At 38.4% G+C, this 20,590-nt stretch overlaps 1 protein-coding gene across 3 annotated transcripts in view; it reads left to right on the forward strand.

Annotated features, from left to right (window-relative positions):
* Positions 1-19,542, forward strand: part of TYK2 (tyrosine kinase 2) — a 47,873-nt gene extending 28,331 nt beyond the window's left edge. For all 3 annotated transcript variants that reach the window (XM_081320877.1, XM_081320875.1, XM_081320876.1), the window contains exons 12-24: positions 234-410; positions 1,210-1,297; positions 1,995-2,122; positions 3,252-3,387; positions 3,940-4,091; positions 6,660-6,810; positions 7,485-7,582; positions 11,766-11,958; positions 12,648-12,766; positions 13,037-13,209; positions 13,558-13,675; positions 14,817-14,927; positions 16,110-19,542. In XM_081320877.1, coding sequence (XP_081177003.1) covers positions 234-410; positions 1,210-1,297; positions 1,995-2,122; positions 3,252-3,387; positions 3,940-4,091; positions 6,660-6,810; positions 7,485-7,582; positions 11,766-11,958; positions 12,648-12,766; positions 13,037-13,209; positions 13,558-13,675; positions 14,817-14,927; positions 16,110-16,244 — 1,779 coding nt within the window. In that variant the 3' untranslated portion in view covers positions 16,245-19,542. The remainder of the gene's footprint in view (positions 1-233; positions 411-1,209; positions 1,298-1,994; positions 2,123-3,251; positions 3,388-3,939; positions 4,092-6,659; positions 6,811-7,484; positions 7,583-11,765; positions 11,959-12,647; positions 12,767-13,036; positions 13,210-13,557; positions 13,676-14,816; positions 14,928-16,109) is intronic.
* Positions 19,543-20,590: the final 1,048 nt, after the last annotated feature.

The following is a 20,590-nucleotide window of genomic DNA, read 5'->3' on the forward strand; positions in this document are numbered from 1 at the left end:
GCTTTGGAAGTACACTTGGAGTAGAGATTTGATTAAAGCAAGATGAATGCCTGACAACGGAGATTATTGACTTCTTTTTTCACCTTTGACAGACACATATAGGTTTTTGAATTTATTGATTTTCAAATAATTATGAATCAATTCTCAGCTCAGTGTGAAATTAAAGGATTAAGTAGTTTTTGTGCTGAAATGGAAAGTGATTTAACTAATGCTCGTGTATTGTTCTCCATCAGAGAGCACACTTGGGACAAGGAACACGAACCAATATTTATGATGGTGTACTTCATGTATGCAGTGGGATCAACAGTGATGATGAGACAGAGTATTTTTCTACTGAGCAGAATAACAATAGCCCTGAGATGCATGTGGTACTCAAGATGTTGGACCCAAGTCATAGAGACATTGCTCTGGTGAGTTAGACATATAGAAATATACGTTAGAAGTGAGCTATTAGTAAAACCAACTTTGGGAGAGAAATATCATCAGCTGGAGAGAAACGTTCTCCTGCCATTCAACGTGCCATTAGGCAGGGGGAGGGGGGCAGGATATTAGTAAATTTTGTGGAAATATTGTATTCTATTAATCCATCTACTGAAGAGTAATAATTAACTTGCTCCAGGGACTGTTAGCACTGAGCTTTGTGGGAAATAGGTCCTTGCCTGAATTAGGCCTTTGGGTCGATCCAACTTGTGGTCAGCAGCCTTCTTTGTGTTGGTGTTAATACCACTCAGGACTTTTCACTTTGCCAGCTTAATTCAGGCCAACGATGGAAAACAATTTCTGCATTCTTAAGATGTGTCTCATTTTTAATTAAACCAAGGCTGCTTATCTACCAAGATAAACTACCAGCATTCCTAACTAATCTTATTCCCTCCTACTTAAACTCTTATGTCTGTAAATGATATATAATATTGTTTTAAAAAATAAGCAAGAGGAATGAACAAGGACTCATGTTGAGAAAGGGGTTTTTTTGGTTAGGAAAGCTTATTTAGCTTATCTTTTGAAATGAACCTATTTTTCTTTTTGTTTTGTGGAGAAAAACAAAATAACAAGAAATTAACTATTGCTTTATGACAACAGGTGTTTTGTGCTCCAGCTTTAGGCTGAGAACTAATTGTTAGCGTAGGAGCCTATGGCTGGATTATACTGCTCCTGCTTTGTTCCTTGGCCAGTAGTCTGGATGTGATGCATTCACTTTCTTCTCTGCAGGCATTCTTTGAAACAGCCAGCCTGATGAGCCAGGTGTCCCATATCCACTTAGCTTTTGTTCATGGGGTTTGTGTATGGGGTTCAGAGAGTGAGTATTAATTGTATCCTTTGAAAGGTTCATGCATATGTTGCCTGCTTCTTTCAAATATATTTTTCTGTTTCCTCAACTACCTCACAAGCTTCAAGATGTACCTGTGCATCACATTTGATTCTTACGCTTAATATTGTTTTATCTCCTTTTGTATCTAGCCAAAAAGTGTGTTAAAATGACACCACTTACCCATACCCAGCTATATTTTGACAGAGTTGTCCAATTTCTAACCGATAGGACATCTTCTGTGGCTATTTTAGATTAGGTTAGGATAGTTTTTGATAGCCAAGAAGTGCAGTTAATATTTCTGAGACATTCAGAAGCCACAGCGAACCGGATTATTGTGCTAAATGAGCGGGATTGATTTGACCTCCTTTTTCACATAGGAAGTTCTTAATTTTAAACAGTTGTTTTTGTAGATGTTACATCAATGATTTGACTTATTACATGTCTCAAAATGATGAGAAATAGTGGTTCTAGAAACTGCAAAAAAAAAGAAGTTTTAGGTGCATATGTCCCTGAGTTATGAGTGTGTGCACCCCGTCTTAGATCTATCTTAAGTATATGAAAACAGCCCATTCCCATCTCTGCTCATATTTTGTAGTCAATATTAACACCTGTTGCTATAGAGCAAGGATGCTAATCCATTTGTTTGCTTCATATTTTTCACCCCTTCTTCTGGTTTGATTTTCAGATATAATGGTGGAAGAATTTATTGAGCATGGTCCCCTGGATGTTTTTTTGCGCAATAACAAAGGGCGGATAACAGTAGGCTGGAAATTCACTATTGCAACACAATTAGCTAGTGCCCTCAGTTACCTTGTAAGTCTGTTGGTGGGGATTTGCAGTGGGTGGGTCTCCTTGAAAAGTTTGGATGTCATTGTGGCTGATTTCCATTCGCAGTTTTTATTTTTTATTTGTTTTATTTATTTTATTTTATTGGAGTTATGCACAGTGGCCCAAATGGCAGAATTGTAGGATTCTCTTTCTTATATATACAGTAATTTTAATTACCAGTGCTTCAGTTTGAATTCTTTGGTATGTAATTTGGTATGGATATTGATAGAAGGGTTATAAAAGTATTTTGGATTACATTCTGAAAAAGGTGTTTTATACCCCAATGATTCCCAGAAAAGACACAAACTGCATTAAAGGTTGCAGAAAACTTCACATAAACACAAACCTACATCCGTACACTTCGAAGTATCACTTTGAGGGACAGAATTGCAATATGATTTCCTGTGATTCTCAGCTTGAAGAACCAAAAAGGAAGCAACACTTGTAGGGCAGATTATATTCCAAGAGAAGAACAGGAATAGCTAGTAAATAGGCTTTAAATATTTTAGGACCCCTTGTTTTGCCCATTTAGTAAGATCTGATAGAGTGGACATTCTTCAGGTCCCATCCTTAAAACAGGCCATCTGTTGGGACTCATGCGGCACGTGTTCTCTGTTGTAGCACTTGCTCTTTGGAACAGTACTTCCCCCGAGGTTCAAGTTGCTCCAACCTTCCTAATTTTTTAACAATCCTTGAAAGCCTGGAACCTTTCCTAGGTGCTAAATAGCATGTGCTCATGGGGGGGGGGGATTTTTATCAGTGTGTTAGTGTCCCCCGCCCTCTTATCTTATTGTAGCGAATGTTGCATTTAAGTTATATTCTGCTCACAGTCTTAATGAGTTGGGTCATTTATAAATGTGATGAATTGTGTTTACAGGGGTTTTTGGATAAGGAACAATAAATGTGTGTTGTTGTTTTTTCGTTTATTGAATTTGTAAACTTTTTGTTTCATAGCCGTCTTTTGAGAAAACTGAGGCATAATGCAAAAATGACTAGTTTAGCTTGTATAGGAATCTAGAGACAGAATTCTTTTTTTTTCTAAACAGCAGAAGTTTTTCCCTGACACACATTAGATATAGTATGTCACAATCTACCATTGTGTTTGTTTATGTAGGAAGATAAAAACCTAGTGCATGGCAATGTATGTGCCAAAAACATCCTGTTGGCCAGGAAAGGTTTGGAAGATGGCTTGCTACCCTTCATTAAGCTCAGTGACCCAGGAGTCAGCTTCACTGTGCTTTCTCAAGAAGGTAAACCGTTAATATTTAGTTTCTTCTTCACGTTTGTGGTCATTTGAGGTATACAGCATAGAGGTGGTCAAGCTAAATGTATTATATTAGCAAGCTTGAATAGAAGGATATTGTGAAAGCATATCAAATCAATCAGTATAAGTACACCTTGGAAAATACAGGTGTATGTCCTACTGTGCTGAGAAGGCTCCCTCACTTTACTGTCTGAGTCAACCCTTTCCATATTTCAAAGCAGCATGGATTATTTAAGGAAGGATACATTTGTTTGCTGGTTTGTTTAAAGGGGACTATACTTATAAAAAATGAGGTTCAACCACTTGTTATGCCCACAATTTTAAAGGGAAGAATTATAGACAGGTCTCCATGTGTCATGCTCACATTGCATATTACATGCAAAGAGGCCTGCATGATAACCTGCGTGTCGCTAGCTGAGTAAATATTTGATACATCTTTCTTATCATGACTGTAATCAATCTGTGTACTAGATTTTTCATAATTTCTGTTCTCTGTCCAGCAATTTCTAATTCTTTATTTCTTTCTCTGCTTGTGAAGAAAGGGTTGACCGGATCCCATGGATTGCTCCAGAGTGTATCAAAGATGTAAGCAACCTTAGCACAGCAGCTGACAAATGGAGTTTTGGGACCACACTGTTGGAAATATGTTTTGATGCAGATGTGCCACTAAAAGAACGCACTCCTTCTGAGGTAGTGTCTCCTTCTGCTTTTCTTTTCATTATATTGCTGCAGACTTCAGGGTAGGTTTCTTATAGAAAAGGGTGGATCTAATCTCAACCTGAGAATAGTAACATAACTGAAAACATCTTCCATAGGAATTCTGGTCTGCTTTTTTATTAGTTTATATTGCTAATTAGCATTTGTTTATAAATGCACAACTATATTATTGCGTTAAATAATACATTCTGCAATAAGGATTGCAATATACTGCAATACAGTATATTAACTGTGGAACTAATACGGTTGGAAGCTAGAAAGATCTTTAGGTGTCAGCTCATTTTGACGTGAGAATTATTTTTAAAAAATTACACTTTAAACTCTAAAACATGCACATCACTGTTGAAAAATAGACAATTTCATCTACAAATGCAGTAAGATATACTCTACTTTATAAGATTGGTGAAATTAAAGTGGTTGAACAAAACAGAAATATTTCACTGTTCCGCTTAATATATTTCCAGATAAAGAATGTAGAATTGCTGCTGCAATTATATTATAGCTCTTAGGCAGAAGTAATGCAGAAGAAGAAATATGTTAATTAAAATTGCTGGGAAGCCTTAACCTCAGATATATTGATGATACCGTGTTTCCCCCAAAATAAGACCCAGTCTCATTTTTTTTTCCTCCAAAAGAGGCACCAAGTCTTATTTTGGGGGGATGTCTTTTTTATGGTCTCACTTCATGGCAGCGGCACCAACATCCTTGTTCAGCTGGCCCACTTCTTTTGCGGCCGAAGGAAATGCCTGTTTGTGATTCAGGGTCAGCCTGTGGGTTCGGCAGTTGGGTCGGATGACTCAGAGGAGGAGGAGGGGGGTGTTGAAGAGCTTGCTGAGGGGGTTGGAGAGCTTGCTGATGAGAGCCCTCAGCCAGGCCCCTCCCACCTGGTCACGACGCAGACCCAGCTGTGTGAGCCTGACAGCGTGGATGAAGATGACCCACAGCTGGCCCTGTTCAAGGACGCCCGACGCAGGAGGCAGTCAATCATGAGTAAAGAGAGGAAGGCAATGGGGCACCTCGGAAGGAGGCAGAGAGAAGCCACGCCCTGAACTGTATAAAAGGGGAATGCGTGGGAGGGCTGGTTTGCTGAAGGCAACCGCTTGAATAGCTCCTGTTTCATGGTTCGTGTCTTGTTTTGCTCTGTTTTATGTTAATAAATTTGGCAGGCTTAGTTCCAGCCTCTTGCCGTTTGTAAAGGGGTTGTCCCTGCCTTTTCTGCAGGGCCGGTAGCAGGCTGGTACAGAACAATGCCTCTGCAGCTGAGAATAGAGCTCCAGCCTGTATTTCACCATCTGAGGCCTTTACGGAAGGCCTCTGATGGCGAAATGCAGGCCGGAGCTCCATCCTCAGCTGCAGAGGCATTTTCTTTGGCTGCAGAAGAAGCGGGCCAGCGAGGCAAGGCAGGTGTTGAGGCCTGGCTACAACTGTAAGCGGGTGCAGGGCACGTGGGGCAGTTCCATCCACCCCCACTCTAGCTTGATTTTTAGGTGTGCACCTCGTCCCCAAACTAGTGCTTATTTTAGGGGGTAGGGCTTATATTAGGCAACCCCCCAAAATCAAGCTAGGACCTATTTTCGGGATAGGTCTTACTTTCAGAGAAACACGGTAACACTTTGATGACTGAAAGTGAAGGATGACTTAAAGAATCTCTTCTTGAAGATGAAAGAAGAAAGTGCGCAAGCTGTAATAAAACAAATAATAAAAACCAAGTTTATGTGAGCAAGAAATCCTAATCTAATCTTAATAGCTGGAGAAGTTGAACTATTAACAACTTTATCTTTTTAGATTCAAAAATTTACAAGTCATGTAGCTATGAAATAAATATCTGCTACTTTTGAGAAATATTATTATAGTGGTAGTTAAAATATGAAAGTATAGCTACATCACCCAGATGTCACAGGTACATACTGTCAAGGCTTGGTTTTCTATGAAAACTTGACCATCAGAGCACAGAAGAATTTGAATAAAGGTGCTGGAGAAAAATATGGTGGGTATTTTATCTTAAACTGCAAAGGAACAAATTATTCAATGCTAGACTACATACAGCAATACTGAATCATTGAAGAGAAACCTCATGCTTGAAGCTGAAGGCAATCACAAAAGAGATGGCAGAGGCACAGTCATAGATGGCACAATCATAAGCTTAGAAGAAATTTAAAAAGTTAACTGACAGACCATCCTGGAGAAATTATTGAATGTTCGTTCATTGGCTCCTGACAAGTCTGAAAAGGCTAAGTAACAATAACATAATTTGCACCCTATTTCCAGGTAAATTACTGGAATGGAGTAGCTTCCTAAGGTATTCTTATAATGCACTAACAGAAATAATAGGAGTGACAGAAGTAGGATTCCAAGACTAGATAGCAGGGAGATTTTTATGATCAACTTTAAAACCTAGACATCTAGATCCCATTTGAAAGCTATTTGGCATACAGTGAAGACGAGAAATAACTTATTACAAAGGAAATGTCAGTGGATTTTCTATGTTTAATCTACTTTCATTTGGCAATATCAGTCATAACCTTCTCTTTTTTTCTGCAGAAAGAACGTTTTTATGAGAAGAAGCATCATCTTCCAGAGCCATCCTTCAAAGAACTAGCTACCCTAATCAGCCAGTGCCTAAACTATGCTCCTGGAGAGCGACCCTCTTTCCGGACTATCTTACGAGACCTCACTCAACTGCAGCCACATAGTAAAAATCCAAAAAAAAATCCTCTTGGATAACAGCATTTTATTAGCCATATGAGAGCAAACTTTTTGCATCCTAGGGCCATGCTAAAAATAATGGGATCCATTGGGCTCATGATAGCGCATTCCCAGAGGAGTTGTGCTCCAACATGGAGAAGGGTGATTTTTGAAAAGGAAAATTAGGTGCATTATGGTTAGCAGAGACAGTATACACATGCTGTTTCTTTATTCATTTAAAGAAAATGACAAACGTGTCAGTGAGTAGGGACAGCATGGTGAGTAGGTGCTCTAATGGTTGCAAAAGGGGAGCAGTCTCTGTCTTGTGTAACATAATGGTGTTCCCTCACTCCCTTTTGTGGATACAAGAGGACAACTCAATTAAGATGCTAGAAGGATAAGCAGACACTCAATCTGCTTAAATTGCAATACCAGTGAGAGAGAAAAATAAACATTAGCCCTAACAATAAAAACTAGAAGAGATTGTACAGGGTTTAAGCAAACCTAGAAATTTGCTTGACTCAAAAAGAGAATAGAAAATTAATGAGGCTATGAGCATTTAGTCCTTCAGTACTAAAAGCCTCTTCTGATCTGCATGTTGTAGGCTTCCTAAGAGTGCTTTGTAAGTTTCTTCCCTTCTAGCCATTGTACATCCACTACATCTTTCTTCTTGTTTTCCAGATCCTCTTGACATCAGCTCTGTGAATCCTGCGTTCCCTGTATCAGACCCTACTGTCTTTCAGAAGCGCTACCTGAAAAAGATTCGAGATCTGGGTGAGGTAAATTGCTTTTGTTAGGAATGACAACTTATTTTCTTCCTCCATTCTTAAAAAGTAAGAGCTGAAACAGATGATTCTCTTTGTTCCTGCAATTAACTTTTCTATCTGTATATTGAGGATCAAATGTCTCGCATATCTTCATTTTAAGAAGCAAATATAGTTTCCTATCTTTTAAGAAGCAATAAAACAAAGATATATTCAGTGAATATATAACAGGGAAGTGGAATTATGCTGAGTTTTAGTTACAACTGTATCAAGTGTAATATTAAGCAAATATTAAGAACAATGGTTGGACCATAAAACAATGGTTGGACCATAAAAAAGGCTGAGCGCCAAAGAATTGAGGCCTTTGAACTCTGGTGCTGGAGAAGACTCCTGCGAGTCCCTTGGACTGCAAGGCGATCAAACCAGTCAGTCCTAGAGGAGATCAACCCTGACTGCTCTTTAGAAGGCCAGATCCTAAAGCTAAAACTCAAATACGTAAGCCACCTAATGAGAAGGAAGGACTCACTGGAGAAGAGCCTAATGTTGGGAAAGATTGAGGGCAAGAGAAGAAGGGGACGACAGAGAATGAGGTGGCTGGATGGAGTCACTGAAGCAGTAGGCGTGAGCTTAAATGGACTCCAGAAGATGGTAGAGGACAGGAAGGCCTGGAGAAACGTTGTCCATAGGGTCGCGATGGGTCAGACTCGACTTCGCAGCTAACAACAACAAAGAACAATGGTATAACATTTATAGATGTACATATTTAGGGTTCTTTTATTTCAGCTCACATTTCATATTAAACTAAATGTGATAAACTAAGCTGCTGATAAGGCATTTTAGCATCATGAAATACTTATCTTTATTTGATTGGCAGATACAGACAGCTGTCCCATCACATGCAGGATAGAGTGTTGGTTCCTAAATATTCTCATCATATCAGTCAAAAGAGATACAATCTAACACTGATGCTGCCATTAGTAATAATCTTCCTTAGAAACAAACCATAGTTTTATTTTCCAGCACTCTAGTAATGATTTAGTGCTTCTTGGGTGTTTAATACTTTTTTTGGTCTAGTTCAGTTCAATGAAATTCAGTTGTACAGATCTCAGACTAATAGACTTTGTTTGCATGCAGTGGGCCAAATTGTAATTTACATTATTTGTGTGCAGATAATGCCATAGTATGCTAAAGGATGTAGTTGTGAATGCTCCAAATTAGATAAGATAACCTTTATTGTCATTTTTTTACTGTGAGCATGACACACATCAAAAATGAAATTTAGTTTATTTATTTATTTATTTATTTATTAGTTTTTATAAACCGCCCTTCTCCCGAGGGACTCGGGGCGGTGTACAGAGGAAGGAAGGTATACAGATCGAACAATAATTGCCTGCTTTCAAAGTGAAACACATACATGACACACACCTAAACATACTATATGCAACATATGTATAGACCCACACCCCTACATATACATAACAGATAAATATTAATCACTGTCCATATATAACGGAAGGAGGAAGCTTGAGAGTTCACAAGGTTAATGCTGTATGGAATGAAACTATGGCTGAATATGGATGTTCTGCTGCGGATACCATGAAACCTCCTCCCAGAAGGTAGCAAGGAAAACAGGTCGTGAAGGGGATGAGTAGTGTCCCAGATAATCTTACAGACCCTGCTCAAGCAACGCTTCTGTGCTATATCCTGGATGGGAGGGAGGGAACTGCCAATGATCTTTTTGGCCATCCTCACCACTCTTTGCACCGCCTTCCTGTCTGAAGCAGTGGTGCTTCTAAACCAGACTGTGATGCTGTATGACAGGATGCTCTCGATCGTCCCCCTGTGGAAAGTGGTAAGGATCGAGAAGGAAGATGTGCTTTTCTCATGCGATGCAGAAAATGCAGGCGCTGCTGTGCTCGTTTCTCCAGTGTCTCGCTGTTGAGCGACCAAGCCAGCCTACTCATTAGCTGGACATCCAGTAGTTTGATGCTGGTAACCATCTCCACAGGTGAATCATTAATGCACAGAGAAGTGTAGCTGTGCCTGTCTTTTCTGAAATCAGCAATGATCTCTTTGGTTTTTCCAGTATTTAAAACTAGGCTGTTTTCCTTACACCAGTTCACCAACCCCTCAACCTCCTTGCGGTAAGCATCCACATTGTCATCTTGAATAAGGCCCATTACTGTTGTATGATCTGCAAACTTCACAATATGGTTGGTGGCAAACCTAGCACAACAGTCATGGGTCAACAGGGTGAACAGCAGCAGACTTAGGACGCAGCCCTAAGAGGAGAACGATGTGCTCAAGAAAATGGTTTTAGAAGTATTTGTTCCAACTCGCACATATTGGGGCCTGTTAGTAAGAAAATCAAGAACCCAGTTGCACAAATGAGTGTTTATGCCTAAAAGGCCCAGTTTGTCTACTAGATGCTGGGGAATGAACGCCTAACTAAAGTCGACAAACAACAAATGCACATGAGTAATTCTTTCCTCAGTGCTTCAAGCTCAGATGGAGAACAGAAGAAATAGCATCCTCTGTAGAGCGATTTGGTCGGTAGGCAAACAAGCGGGTCAAATGCTGGTGGGAGGCTAGATACAATAATGTCCTTTATCAGCTTCTCAAAGCATTTCATAATGGTGGATGTCAGTGCAATTGGACGGTAATCATTGAGACCTGTAATTGTGGACTTTTGGGACACTGGCAAGATGATGGCAGTCTTAAAACACGATGGGACCACTGCCTGCTGCAATGAGAGATTGAAAATATCTGTGAGAACACAAGATATTCCCTAACAACATGTCCAGGGATGTTATCTGGGCCTGCTGCTTTCCGAATGTTAACTTTCTGCAGTGTTTTGTTTAGGAAGTCTGTGTCGTCCTTGCATCTTGATGGAGTCACCTTGTAATTTGTAATGGCCTGGATTCCTTGCCACATTCGCCTGGTGTTGGGTCCTGAAAAAAGTTCTGAATTTTCTGGCAAAGGGCTTGCTTTGCACCTTTTATGGCACTTTTCAGATTTGCTCTAGCTATTCTAAGTGCCAGCATGTCACCAGATTTAAAAGCCACATCCCGTGCTTTCAGCATCTTGCGGACCTCATGAGTCAGCCACGGTTTTTCATTCGTCCTCACAACAATGCTTTTTAGGACACAGACATCTTCTATGCATTTTTGGATATATGCAGACTCCGTGGTGGCATACTCCTCAACATTTATATGTTGGTTATCAGTAGCTGCATCCTTAAACATGCCCCATCTCATTTCCATCAGTTTTTCCCATTTATGTAATGATAGCAATAGCACTTAGACTTATATACTGTTTCATAGTGCTTTACAGCCCTCTCTAAGCAGTTTTATAGATTCAGCATATTGTCCCCAACAATCTGGGTCCTCACACTAGTGTCTGGGTCCTCACATTAGTATCATTACACTAATGAGACAAAGATGTAATTGGTGCCATTTGTATTGTCGCAAGGATATATCCTTTGCTTTATTGTTTACTGAAGCATAATAGACACCTCCCACCAACAGTTACTCTGTTAAAATGAGGTTTTACTATGATTATATCTTATAGGGCTCAATTAAAGGTTCATTGGATATGAAACAAACCGATAGTTCATAAACCTACTACAAATCCTGCCTTGTTTGTTACAAAACAATTTTATTATTTTACTTATCACGCCAAACTGTAGTTTCCAATAATCATCATTCAACTTACCTAAAGTTAAATATGAAACTATATTTTCATTTTTAACAAGCCATGTGCAACATATCCATTCAGATGTTCTTTCCCCTTGGCTTCATTTCCTTCATAGTTTTGTCAATTTCAAACAATGATCTTACTTTGCTGATTGATCCTATTTTACTTAAGTATCAGCTACATGAAGTATGAAATAGGACCACAAATAGAGATTAACTTTAGTCATAGAAAGATTCAAGAATGAAGAAAAAGAAATATTATTCAGACTTGATTGTGAAAGTCAGTCTTTTCCCCCCCACAGCATAACAACAACTGAGTGAAATATTCCTTGACTTGTATGTAGCAAGGGATTATTCTGAGATTGAGATTAGTTCTCCTTCTGGAAAGTGTTCTGTACATCCAGGTAGTTGCAGTCAGTGTTCCCCCAAAAAATATAGTTTGGCATTTGGCTTTTGAAATTCAAAATCCTTACCTGGTTTCTTTCTCCCTTTCATTCTGTTAGGGCCACTTTGGTAAAGTGAGCCTGTATTGTTATGATCCTGCTAATGATGGCACTGGTGAGATGGTAGCAGTGAAGTCATTGAAATCAGGTTGCAGCCAGCAGCTCTTGACTAGTTGGAAAAAGGAGATTGAGATCTTGAAGACACTCTACCATGAGAACATTGTAAAGTACAAAGGCTGCTGCAGCGAGCAAGGTATGGAATCTGCTGAATAGCTCTTGCAGGAGCAAGATGGTGAATAGTATAAGTATGGAATAAGCATGGTACTTATAGAACTAGTCCCAAGAGCACCCGGTTTGTATCTTAGCTTCATCATAGGCATAATTTTTGAAATAGCTGCTATAATTTTAAATTACGTATTGCAGATTTGGGCAATGCTTTCAGGGTTGCATTCCCATGTGAGCAAACAGTATATCCTCTGCATGCAGACTATACTTTCTGCCCATTTATTCAGCCATTTTTTCTCATCTTCGGGTTATAGTTTCTCCTTCAACCAGTCTATATACCTCCTTTAACCAGTCTATTCCATTGTTTCTTCTCTACTAATAGCTAGATCATCTTGATAACAAGTATCTCAGAAAGGGTAGTTGCCGAATCTGCCAAATTATTATAGATTCTGTGGAGTGTGTCAGCTACATTGGCAGCAGGACAGGTTCCCTTAATGTGGCAAGAGAAAGAATGCAGAATCAACGGGGGGGGGGGGGGGGAGAAATGTGTATTGCAAGTAAGCCTGATGAACTGCCCAAAAGATACTGAAGATCAAATGTGGACTGCAGGCCCTGTATGTGGTCTTTGTTTAAGCCAGGTGTTTTAAAGATCAAATAAATTAGGGGAAGCAATGATACTTTTTTTGAGCTAATATTTCTTGCATTTTTCAATTCCAGGAGAAAAGATTGTACAGCTTATCATGGAATATGTGCCTCTGGGAAGTCTGAGGGATTATCTTCCCAAACACAATGTCAGCTTCGCCCACATTCTCCTCTTTGCCCAACAGATTTGTGAGGTAAAGTCTTGTCAGTGTTGGATACAACATTTATGTGGTTCTTGACAGAGGGAATGCCTTTTTCTTGGCTCATAGTTCCAATAGGTAAAGCAAAATGGAGGGAATTGTTTACATAATTGTTCCTTAATGCTGGGAAAGCATTTTATTTTTATAAACGGAATAGGATACATAAAATCCAGGATTACCAGCTCTGCCTTTGGGTATATACATAGCTACTGATTGCTTTGGCCTCTGATTGAAGAATGTAAGGTGGCTCTATTTTCTCTGCAGGGAATGGCTTATCTCCACTCCTTGCACTACATCCATAGAGACCTAGCAGCTAGAAATGTGCTCCTAGAGAATGAGAATAGAGTAAAGATTGGAGATTTCGGTCTTGCCAAAGCCATCCCTGAAGGACATGAATACTATCGTGTCTGTGAAGATGGAGACAGCCCCGTCTTCTGGTATGTAAACAATTGCATTATTTTATGGATTTTTGATACTTGAGAGAGCTGACTGCACTGTATAACTCATTCATACAGGCATTATATCATGTGGAATCAGTTGATTGTTGTATCTTGTTTTCAATAATTGGAGTGAATGATGATAACTCCATGCTTTTATATAGAAGAGTGCTTTGGAAAAGAAGAATTGCAATCTTGCAATATGTAAAAAGTGAGTTGTAAATGCCCTGTTTGACAATTTTCAAAGCCATTTGACTGCTGTTGGATAATTTAAAAGGAGCTACCCGGTAGATGAACTTCACTCTAATTAAGATGCAGTTTGTCAGCTCTTTATTGCTATTTACACAGGTATGCTGTGGAATGCCTCAAGGAATGTAAATTCTATTATGCTTCTGATGTCTGGTCTTTTGGAGTGACTTTATATGAACTGCTGACACGATGTGATTCAAGTCAGAGCCCACCAGCAGTGAGTAAAATTACTATTTATAACATTACTTAGCAGCCACAAGCCATAGCAGCCATGAAGAATTGGAATTGGGTATATCTAGTGTAATGAAAAAAATGACTAGGTGGTGACATGATAGCAGTGTTCCAATATGTGAAGGACTGAACACAAAGAAGAGAGGGTCAAACTATTCTCCAAAGCACTTGAAGGCAGGACAAGAAGCAACGGATGTAACTAATCAAGGAGAGAAGCAACTGAGAACTAAAGAGAAATTTCCTGACAGTTAGAACAATTAATCAGTGTCTCCAGATGTTGTCTCCAGACAAGAAGACCTCCAAGGTCCCTTCCAACTCTGTTATTCTTTATCGTAGACTTGGGACCAAATCAGAATATTCAGTATAACTGTTGCTTGGATGCATTTAGGTGACTCAGTCATAGACAGCATAGTGCCCCATGTTCTCTAACTCCCTCCTGAATACCCATAAGCTCCTTTTAATTAAAAGAATAAAGAAAGCAAAGCATTGGATTCTACCATTATATTTAACAGTGTGATCTTTAAACCTCATTGGAATTGTAGATAACATTTTGAGAGCTTAATAGGTTTCTGCTAAATGGATGTTTGTACCTGGGTAGTCTGCTCCAGTAGCCACTTTATAAATGCACTCACCACATGCGTTCAAAATCCTAAATGTATTCCTGCCCCCCCCCAAAAAAAATTGCTTACTGTGTCTGTACTTCAGAAGATTGTCAGTGCTGTTTTAGTTGTAGTTTAGTTATCCAGCATGTTGGTTAGATTTAGTTATCTTTAGTTGTAGTTAGTTACCTAGGATGTTGAAGTCCATGCTGGCCTAAGGGCTAATAACTGTCACACAATGCAATTGCATATATTATTCAGTTCTCATAATTGACAGGAATGATATAGTATGATGCAATGTTATTTTGTTATGTTTTTAGATCCTTCTGACTGAATGCACCATCATTCAGTATGCCTAGAATATAATTATTTTTCTGAAATGATTTTTCTCAAACATCTGTTGCCTCCGAGAAAAAAATGTGTACAGGTTCATTGTAAAGTTTTTTTTTTGAAGAAAGGAACTTATGGCATGTGGCATCTTCATGTTACCTAATGAGAACACTGACTGGATTTCCCATATTGCTTTAGAGATTTATTGAGATGATTGGAATGACTCAGGGTCAGATGACAGTGCTGCGACTTATTGAGCTGTTGGACAGAGGGGAAAGGCTACCCAGTCCAAAAGACTGCCCTTGTGAGGTGAGTATGTTCCCCTTTGCCTTTGATTGCCTTTTTGTTATAGAAGTTGTAGTCCGAGGATCTCGGCATTTTGTTGCATCCAGAGCTCCCAAACAAAATTAAGATAACTATGTTGCTCATCTTTGTGGTATCTGCTAAAGGTTTAGAAAACAGTGTATTACTGAAAATTATGGAATCAAGGGTTACTTTCATGGACTAAATTATTTTCAACATTCCAAGCTTAGTCAAAAGTAACCAACAGTAAGTAATGCAAATTCATGTCTCATACCTAGATATGGAATCAGGATTGTTGATTAATATTTAAATGGATAAAGGATGAGTTGCTAGTGCCAATGATACATTTTAGAAGATAATGATATATAAGCAAAGGAAAAGTCTGTGATACATTAGAAGCATGTTAAGCTATTGTATAAATACCCTTGCTACAATCTTTTTAGTTTCCACAAGTAATGCTGCATTACTTACTGTGCAATTCTATGCCCACCTACTTAGAAATCCCATTGATTCAATGGGTTGTAATCCCAGGTAAATGATATTGCACTGTATTCTTATATTCACATTCCTTCACAAATAGGGCATAATTCTGGTAAATCTTCCAATAATTTATAATATTAGCCAATATCTGAACATGTTCCCATTCCTTCAGATGCTCTACTGTAATTTGAGGATGCTTCCTCATATAAATAAAAATAATTCCTAAGACTTGAAGCCTTCATGTTAAATATATCTCATTTTTCTATAAACAAACATGTAAATACAGGTATATAGGTACAGCTACATTAGCTCTGATTAGAAAGCATTGTATTCCAGAGCAATTGATGCTGCAAATAATCTGATTTGGAAGTTTAACAGACATCTACTATCTCCTGGTGATTACTACTTTACCCATTAGTGGTGGTTTTTAGAGCAGAAACTGCGGAGAAGTGTAACTGTGAGAGAGTGTCTTCTCTGTCGTGTATTGATCTGTTTTCCTTTTTTTTAAAGCTAGCTTGGAATCTAGAAAACAAGTTGATGGGAGGGGAGCTTGTTAGATTTACCAGTAAAACAATACCACATAGCATTGGACAATTTGCTGAGTTACCTTTGTATCTTTCTTTCTTTTTCTTTCTTTCTTTCTCTTTCCTCTCTCTGTTTTGTATTGTATGTGCTTTTTGTTTTCTAAATCTGTGCCTTTTTCCACAGATTTATCGTCTGATGAAAAACTGTTGGGAATCTGAAGCTTCATTCCGCCCAGCCTTTACAAACCTAGTGCCCATTCTCAAAGCCTTCCATGAAAAGTACAAGACCCAGGCCCCTTCAGTTTTCAATGTGTGTTGAGAATGAAGAAATTTTGTACCAAAGACCAAAGTCTTATTTGCACTCTGTGTCCTACTGCTTACATGTCTGGAAAACCACAGTGCCATGAAAGTTGCTTCCAAGCAACAGTGATCTTGGATTCTGATTTTTGCTATTTTGCGCTATGTCCCTGCATTGTCTGGGTTTTTTTGCACTTATCAAATGTGATGGGGCATAAGGAAAAGCCCATGTCTAGCTGAAAGGCAGAAGCTGCTTATGAAACTTTGCTACATCCAGCTGGGATGCAGGTCATTTGTAAAGTCTCATTATGAGATGCCTGGTACAGGAAAACAAGGTGGTATCTAATGCATTTAATGGACTCTCGAGCTTATGGTCCGATGCAGAATATGAAGTTATAATTCAAAGAACCCTGAAAATGGAATGCAATATTTTGATTTGCTATTTGAAAAACCTGTTGTATTACATAGAATGGCTTACCAAACAGAATGAAAAGCATTTATTCCCCAATTACTCTTTTTACATCTCTTTTATCACCCATAGCATAGCATTATTTGCACATTTACTTGGTAAGTGTCACTCATCTGCCTATGTGGAGTCAGAAGCATCCTTAACTGACTTAATGCTGGAGAAGTAAATATCTGATTATGTCTGTTTCCAGAGATTTTTGTTCCCAAAGAACAATCCTTACTGTCTCCCAGACAGATGAATCAAGAATTTCCACTAATGGGCATTTGCAGCAGCTGCCATATTTCCCTTTAAATTTTCTAAGAGCTCATCATTTTTTAAACTGATATAAAACAATTGCATTTTTTCTTGGGCTGAGAACCATTTCTCAAACCATTAGTGGATTGAAATGACCAATCCCAAAACTTCACCCCCATCTATCCCCTGGTTGCCGGTCAAAAACTTTGAAGGGAGTTGGAAATAAACTATAGGCCTTAAATAATACTGAAAATGAAGACAGGAAATGCCTTTTGATCACTAATTAGTTGCTGCCTTCTGACGTGTAAACTTTATGTAGCAAAATAAAGGTGGCCTGAGCTGGTAATCCCACATCCTGGGGAAAAAACTAGCTGCCATATAACCTCAGAACAGTTGTGATTCCTCTTCTCTGTTGTACTGTCATTTTGCTTTTCTCCCCAAATTATCTTTCCAATGAAGTTCATCTTTCATAGATGTGTATCAGAACTTGTTGGGAGTGAGACTACAGGCTCTAGGTGATACAGAACTTGATGTACTCTGGTCAGCACACCCAATGGCTTCAGTACTGATTTCTTACTAATGTGTATTCCTGGTTTGCTGGCTTTTTGTAAGTGTGGGTTGATTTTTGCCATGTTTTGCCAATCTGAGATTGCAGAACATTGATGAGCCTGTCTCACCTGTGTCACTTTAGAGCAATCTTATTGCCTTATAGGACAGATTCTAGTCATAGTCACATTGGCCTCCATACAGTTCCTCATTTCTAAAGAATGTCAGAATTAAGTATTTCTGTGATTATAACAAGCAGAGTGATGTAAGGCAGTTTATTTATTAGCTGTGCCATTCCAGCCAGTCTCTGAGCTATGAATATTTGAGGTCACTGCTTATTCTTCAGCATTCTCTCACCATTTTGCTTTCTTAAGATTAGAAGCAATCACTTTTTTCAGATTGCCATTTGATTTGAAGTATACCATCAAGAAAGTGATGAAAAGAAAAGATATAGATAGGATTCCTGAAAGTTATTGCTCATTTTTGCCGAGAAAGCTTTGTTTAACTGGTATCCATAAATGGTTCCAATTAAGACACTTAATGTTGAGTCTTTCCTTTCTGGAACTTATTTGTATAACACATGAGAAAAAATAGCTTTGTGCATAATTTTGAAAATTATTTTGGGGATAATTTGGGGATTTATATATTCAACTTATTTGGTTATCCAATTCATAATGTGATTTTAGGCAGCTGAAGAAGTTGGCAGTCTGAAAGTAACCCTAGATACAATAGGACAAATAGAAACAAACATTTGCTTGTCCTCTCAATTGTACAACAGGGTCTGATAGTATATAGCTTTGCATGAGTAGACTAGCTTGAGGACTGAATACCTGTCAGGGTAATTTAAAGAATACAGATAGAGCACTGGTAATTTTAATGGAAGAAGAACGAATCTTCTGATTTAGAACAACAGGTAATGCTAGATCAGGGATGTCAAACTTGTAACGTAACATGACATGTTGCGACGTATCGTGACTTTTTCTCCATTGCTGGCAATGGGGTGGGTGCTCTAAGCTCTGGAATATGGAATAATGTCATATTCTTATCTGGAAAATTATCTTTGGCATACACAGTATATGAGAAACTTCACAGCATTGTGCCTTTTGCATTTGGAACTGGACTGAAAATTTTGGAGAAGGATCCCTCCTTCAACAAAAACATGGGCAAGCTTCAGTTTAGTCACCATTGCTTTTTGTTTCTAAAGCTGCTGTGTGCAGGCATCCCTGAACTCAGAAAGTGTGTGAGGAGACAGCATGAGTGTTCTATAAATTGGAACTTGCTCTGACCTGAATGTATCCTGACTTAGACTAGTAGCAGCTTAAAATAATGTAATATCCTGGTAGTATCTTTCACTTTCTGTTCAAATAAATATCATGAAACTTTCAAATTGTGACAGAATCTTCAAAATCACAATTCTAAATATATAGCTAAAAGATGTTATCAAAGTATATATTTTAAGAATTTAAAGTTGCTTTACTTACAAATTAATTTATGAAAAGCAGTCAGATTCTATTCCTTACCCTGTTTCTTCTGCAACTGAAAAAGTTCCTGATGCCTTTACCACCTTATCCTCTCATCTGAAGCTGAATTTCAGTCAATCCAAAATAACATCTAATCTATGTTGTGACTGAAGGGACCAATTTAACATACATAGTCAATATCTTCATTTTATTATGAAATGTTACTCAACTGGACTTTTTTGGGGTGGGGTGAGATAAGAGATCTATAATCTTTAAAAAATGATACTATGCTTTGGCAACAATGTCAAAGTTTCAGTAGCATATTCAAATTGTCAATGACGCAATGCAGAAATTGAGATGACAAAAAACCTAAGGATTAATATGAAATAGAAAATGTGCTTTGTTTGATACTTAGCATACCTTCCAAACATGTTGCTTTGTACTGAAATGGTCAAAATGGTTATTTTGAAGGAGAAATGGTTTCAAGTTGCATTTTCAAATATGTTTCTCAGGACAGCCAGCTTGTTTCATACTTGGAATAAAGTTAAAAATAAAATTGTTTCATGCTCTGAACCCAAAAAGGCTGTGCTGATCTCAAAATGGTTCATAGTCAAAGCATATTGCATGTTCCTTCAATATCTACCTAGTTAGATTAGGTGTGTTTCAGTTTTGAACCACAAGAACGTAGGTGAGATGTTTGGACAAATTCTGCTGAATTTTATGCTTGTTCCTTTTGCCTAACTGCTGCATTTCACTGTGTGTGTGTGTGTGAAATTAGAATGTTGTAAGGTTGTTGTATATCTCTTCGATATAAAGAACAGCACCAATCTGCCAAGAGGGCAGTAATTGGGTTGCCTCTAAAGAGATTTAATTTGGATCCAAAAAGCCATAATCCGATTGCTTACATTTGCTCTTCTGCAAGAAAGTTCTGTATTGGGAAGAGGGAAAAACAAAATTCATCCAATCTAGCTGGTTCTCTTGAATCTCTCACCAGTTTCTAATAATAATATGTCATCTTTTCTTCTGAATATGCTTCCTAAGGTGGGATCTGTGAGCATGTGTTGATTCCACTTGTTTGAGTAATCAATTTTATAAAGTAATAATGGGGTACTGCGCTTCGTTTGATAGCACTTACTTTAACATTATAACAATACAGAGAAGGTTTTTTGAGAGCAAGAGTTCATTAGTTTAGTCTATTGAATGAGGACCTGGACCAGGAATGAGGAAAAACCTTTTAGTCCTGATTTGAGCACCAAAATCATCTGAATGACTTTGGGCCAAGTACTCTCTCAGCCAAGAAGACAATGAGAAATCAGTTTGGCAAATACTGCCAAGAAAACTGCAGAGACACCAACTCAAAAGCAAGCTTATGCACACACATACCCAAAACCAACCCTGAGTTATTATTGCTCATGGCAATTTCATTGATTATTGGGGATTATTTTATTATCCATGTTGATATCTGTAAGAGATTGTCTGGAACCGCTGACTAAGCTCTCATCAAATATCCCGTTTAAACTTTTTTTTCTATTAAAAGCTGTTCTGTCCTCCTCATGCGCACGCACAGCTGTAAGGAGTCTTTATTAAGGCTTCCGAGCCTGAATTGGTACTCCCCAGCAATTCCCTGTGCTAGCAGCATCTCAACCCCAGTGAATTCCA

This window comes from Vipera berus (genome assembly GCF_964194415.1).
Source record: "Vipera berus genome assembly, chromosome: 2".
Taxonomy (NCBI): Eukaryota; Metazoa; Chordata; class Lepidosauria; order Squamata; family Viperidae; genus Vipera; species Vipera berus.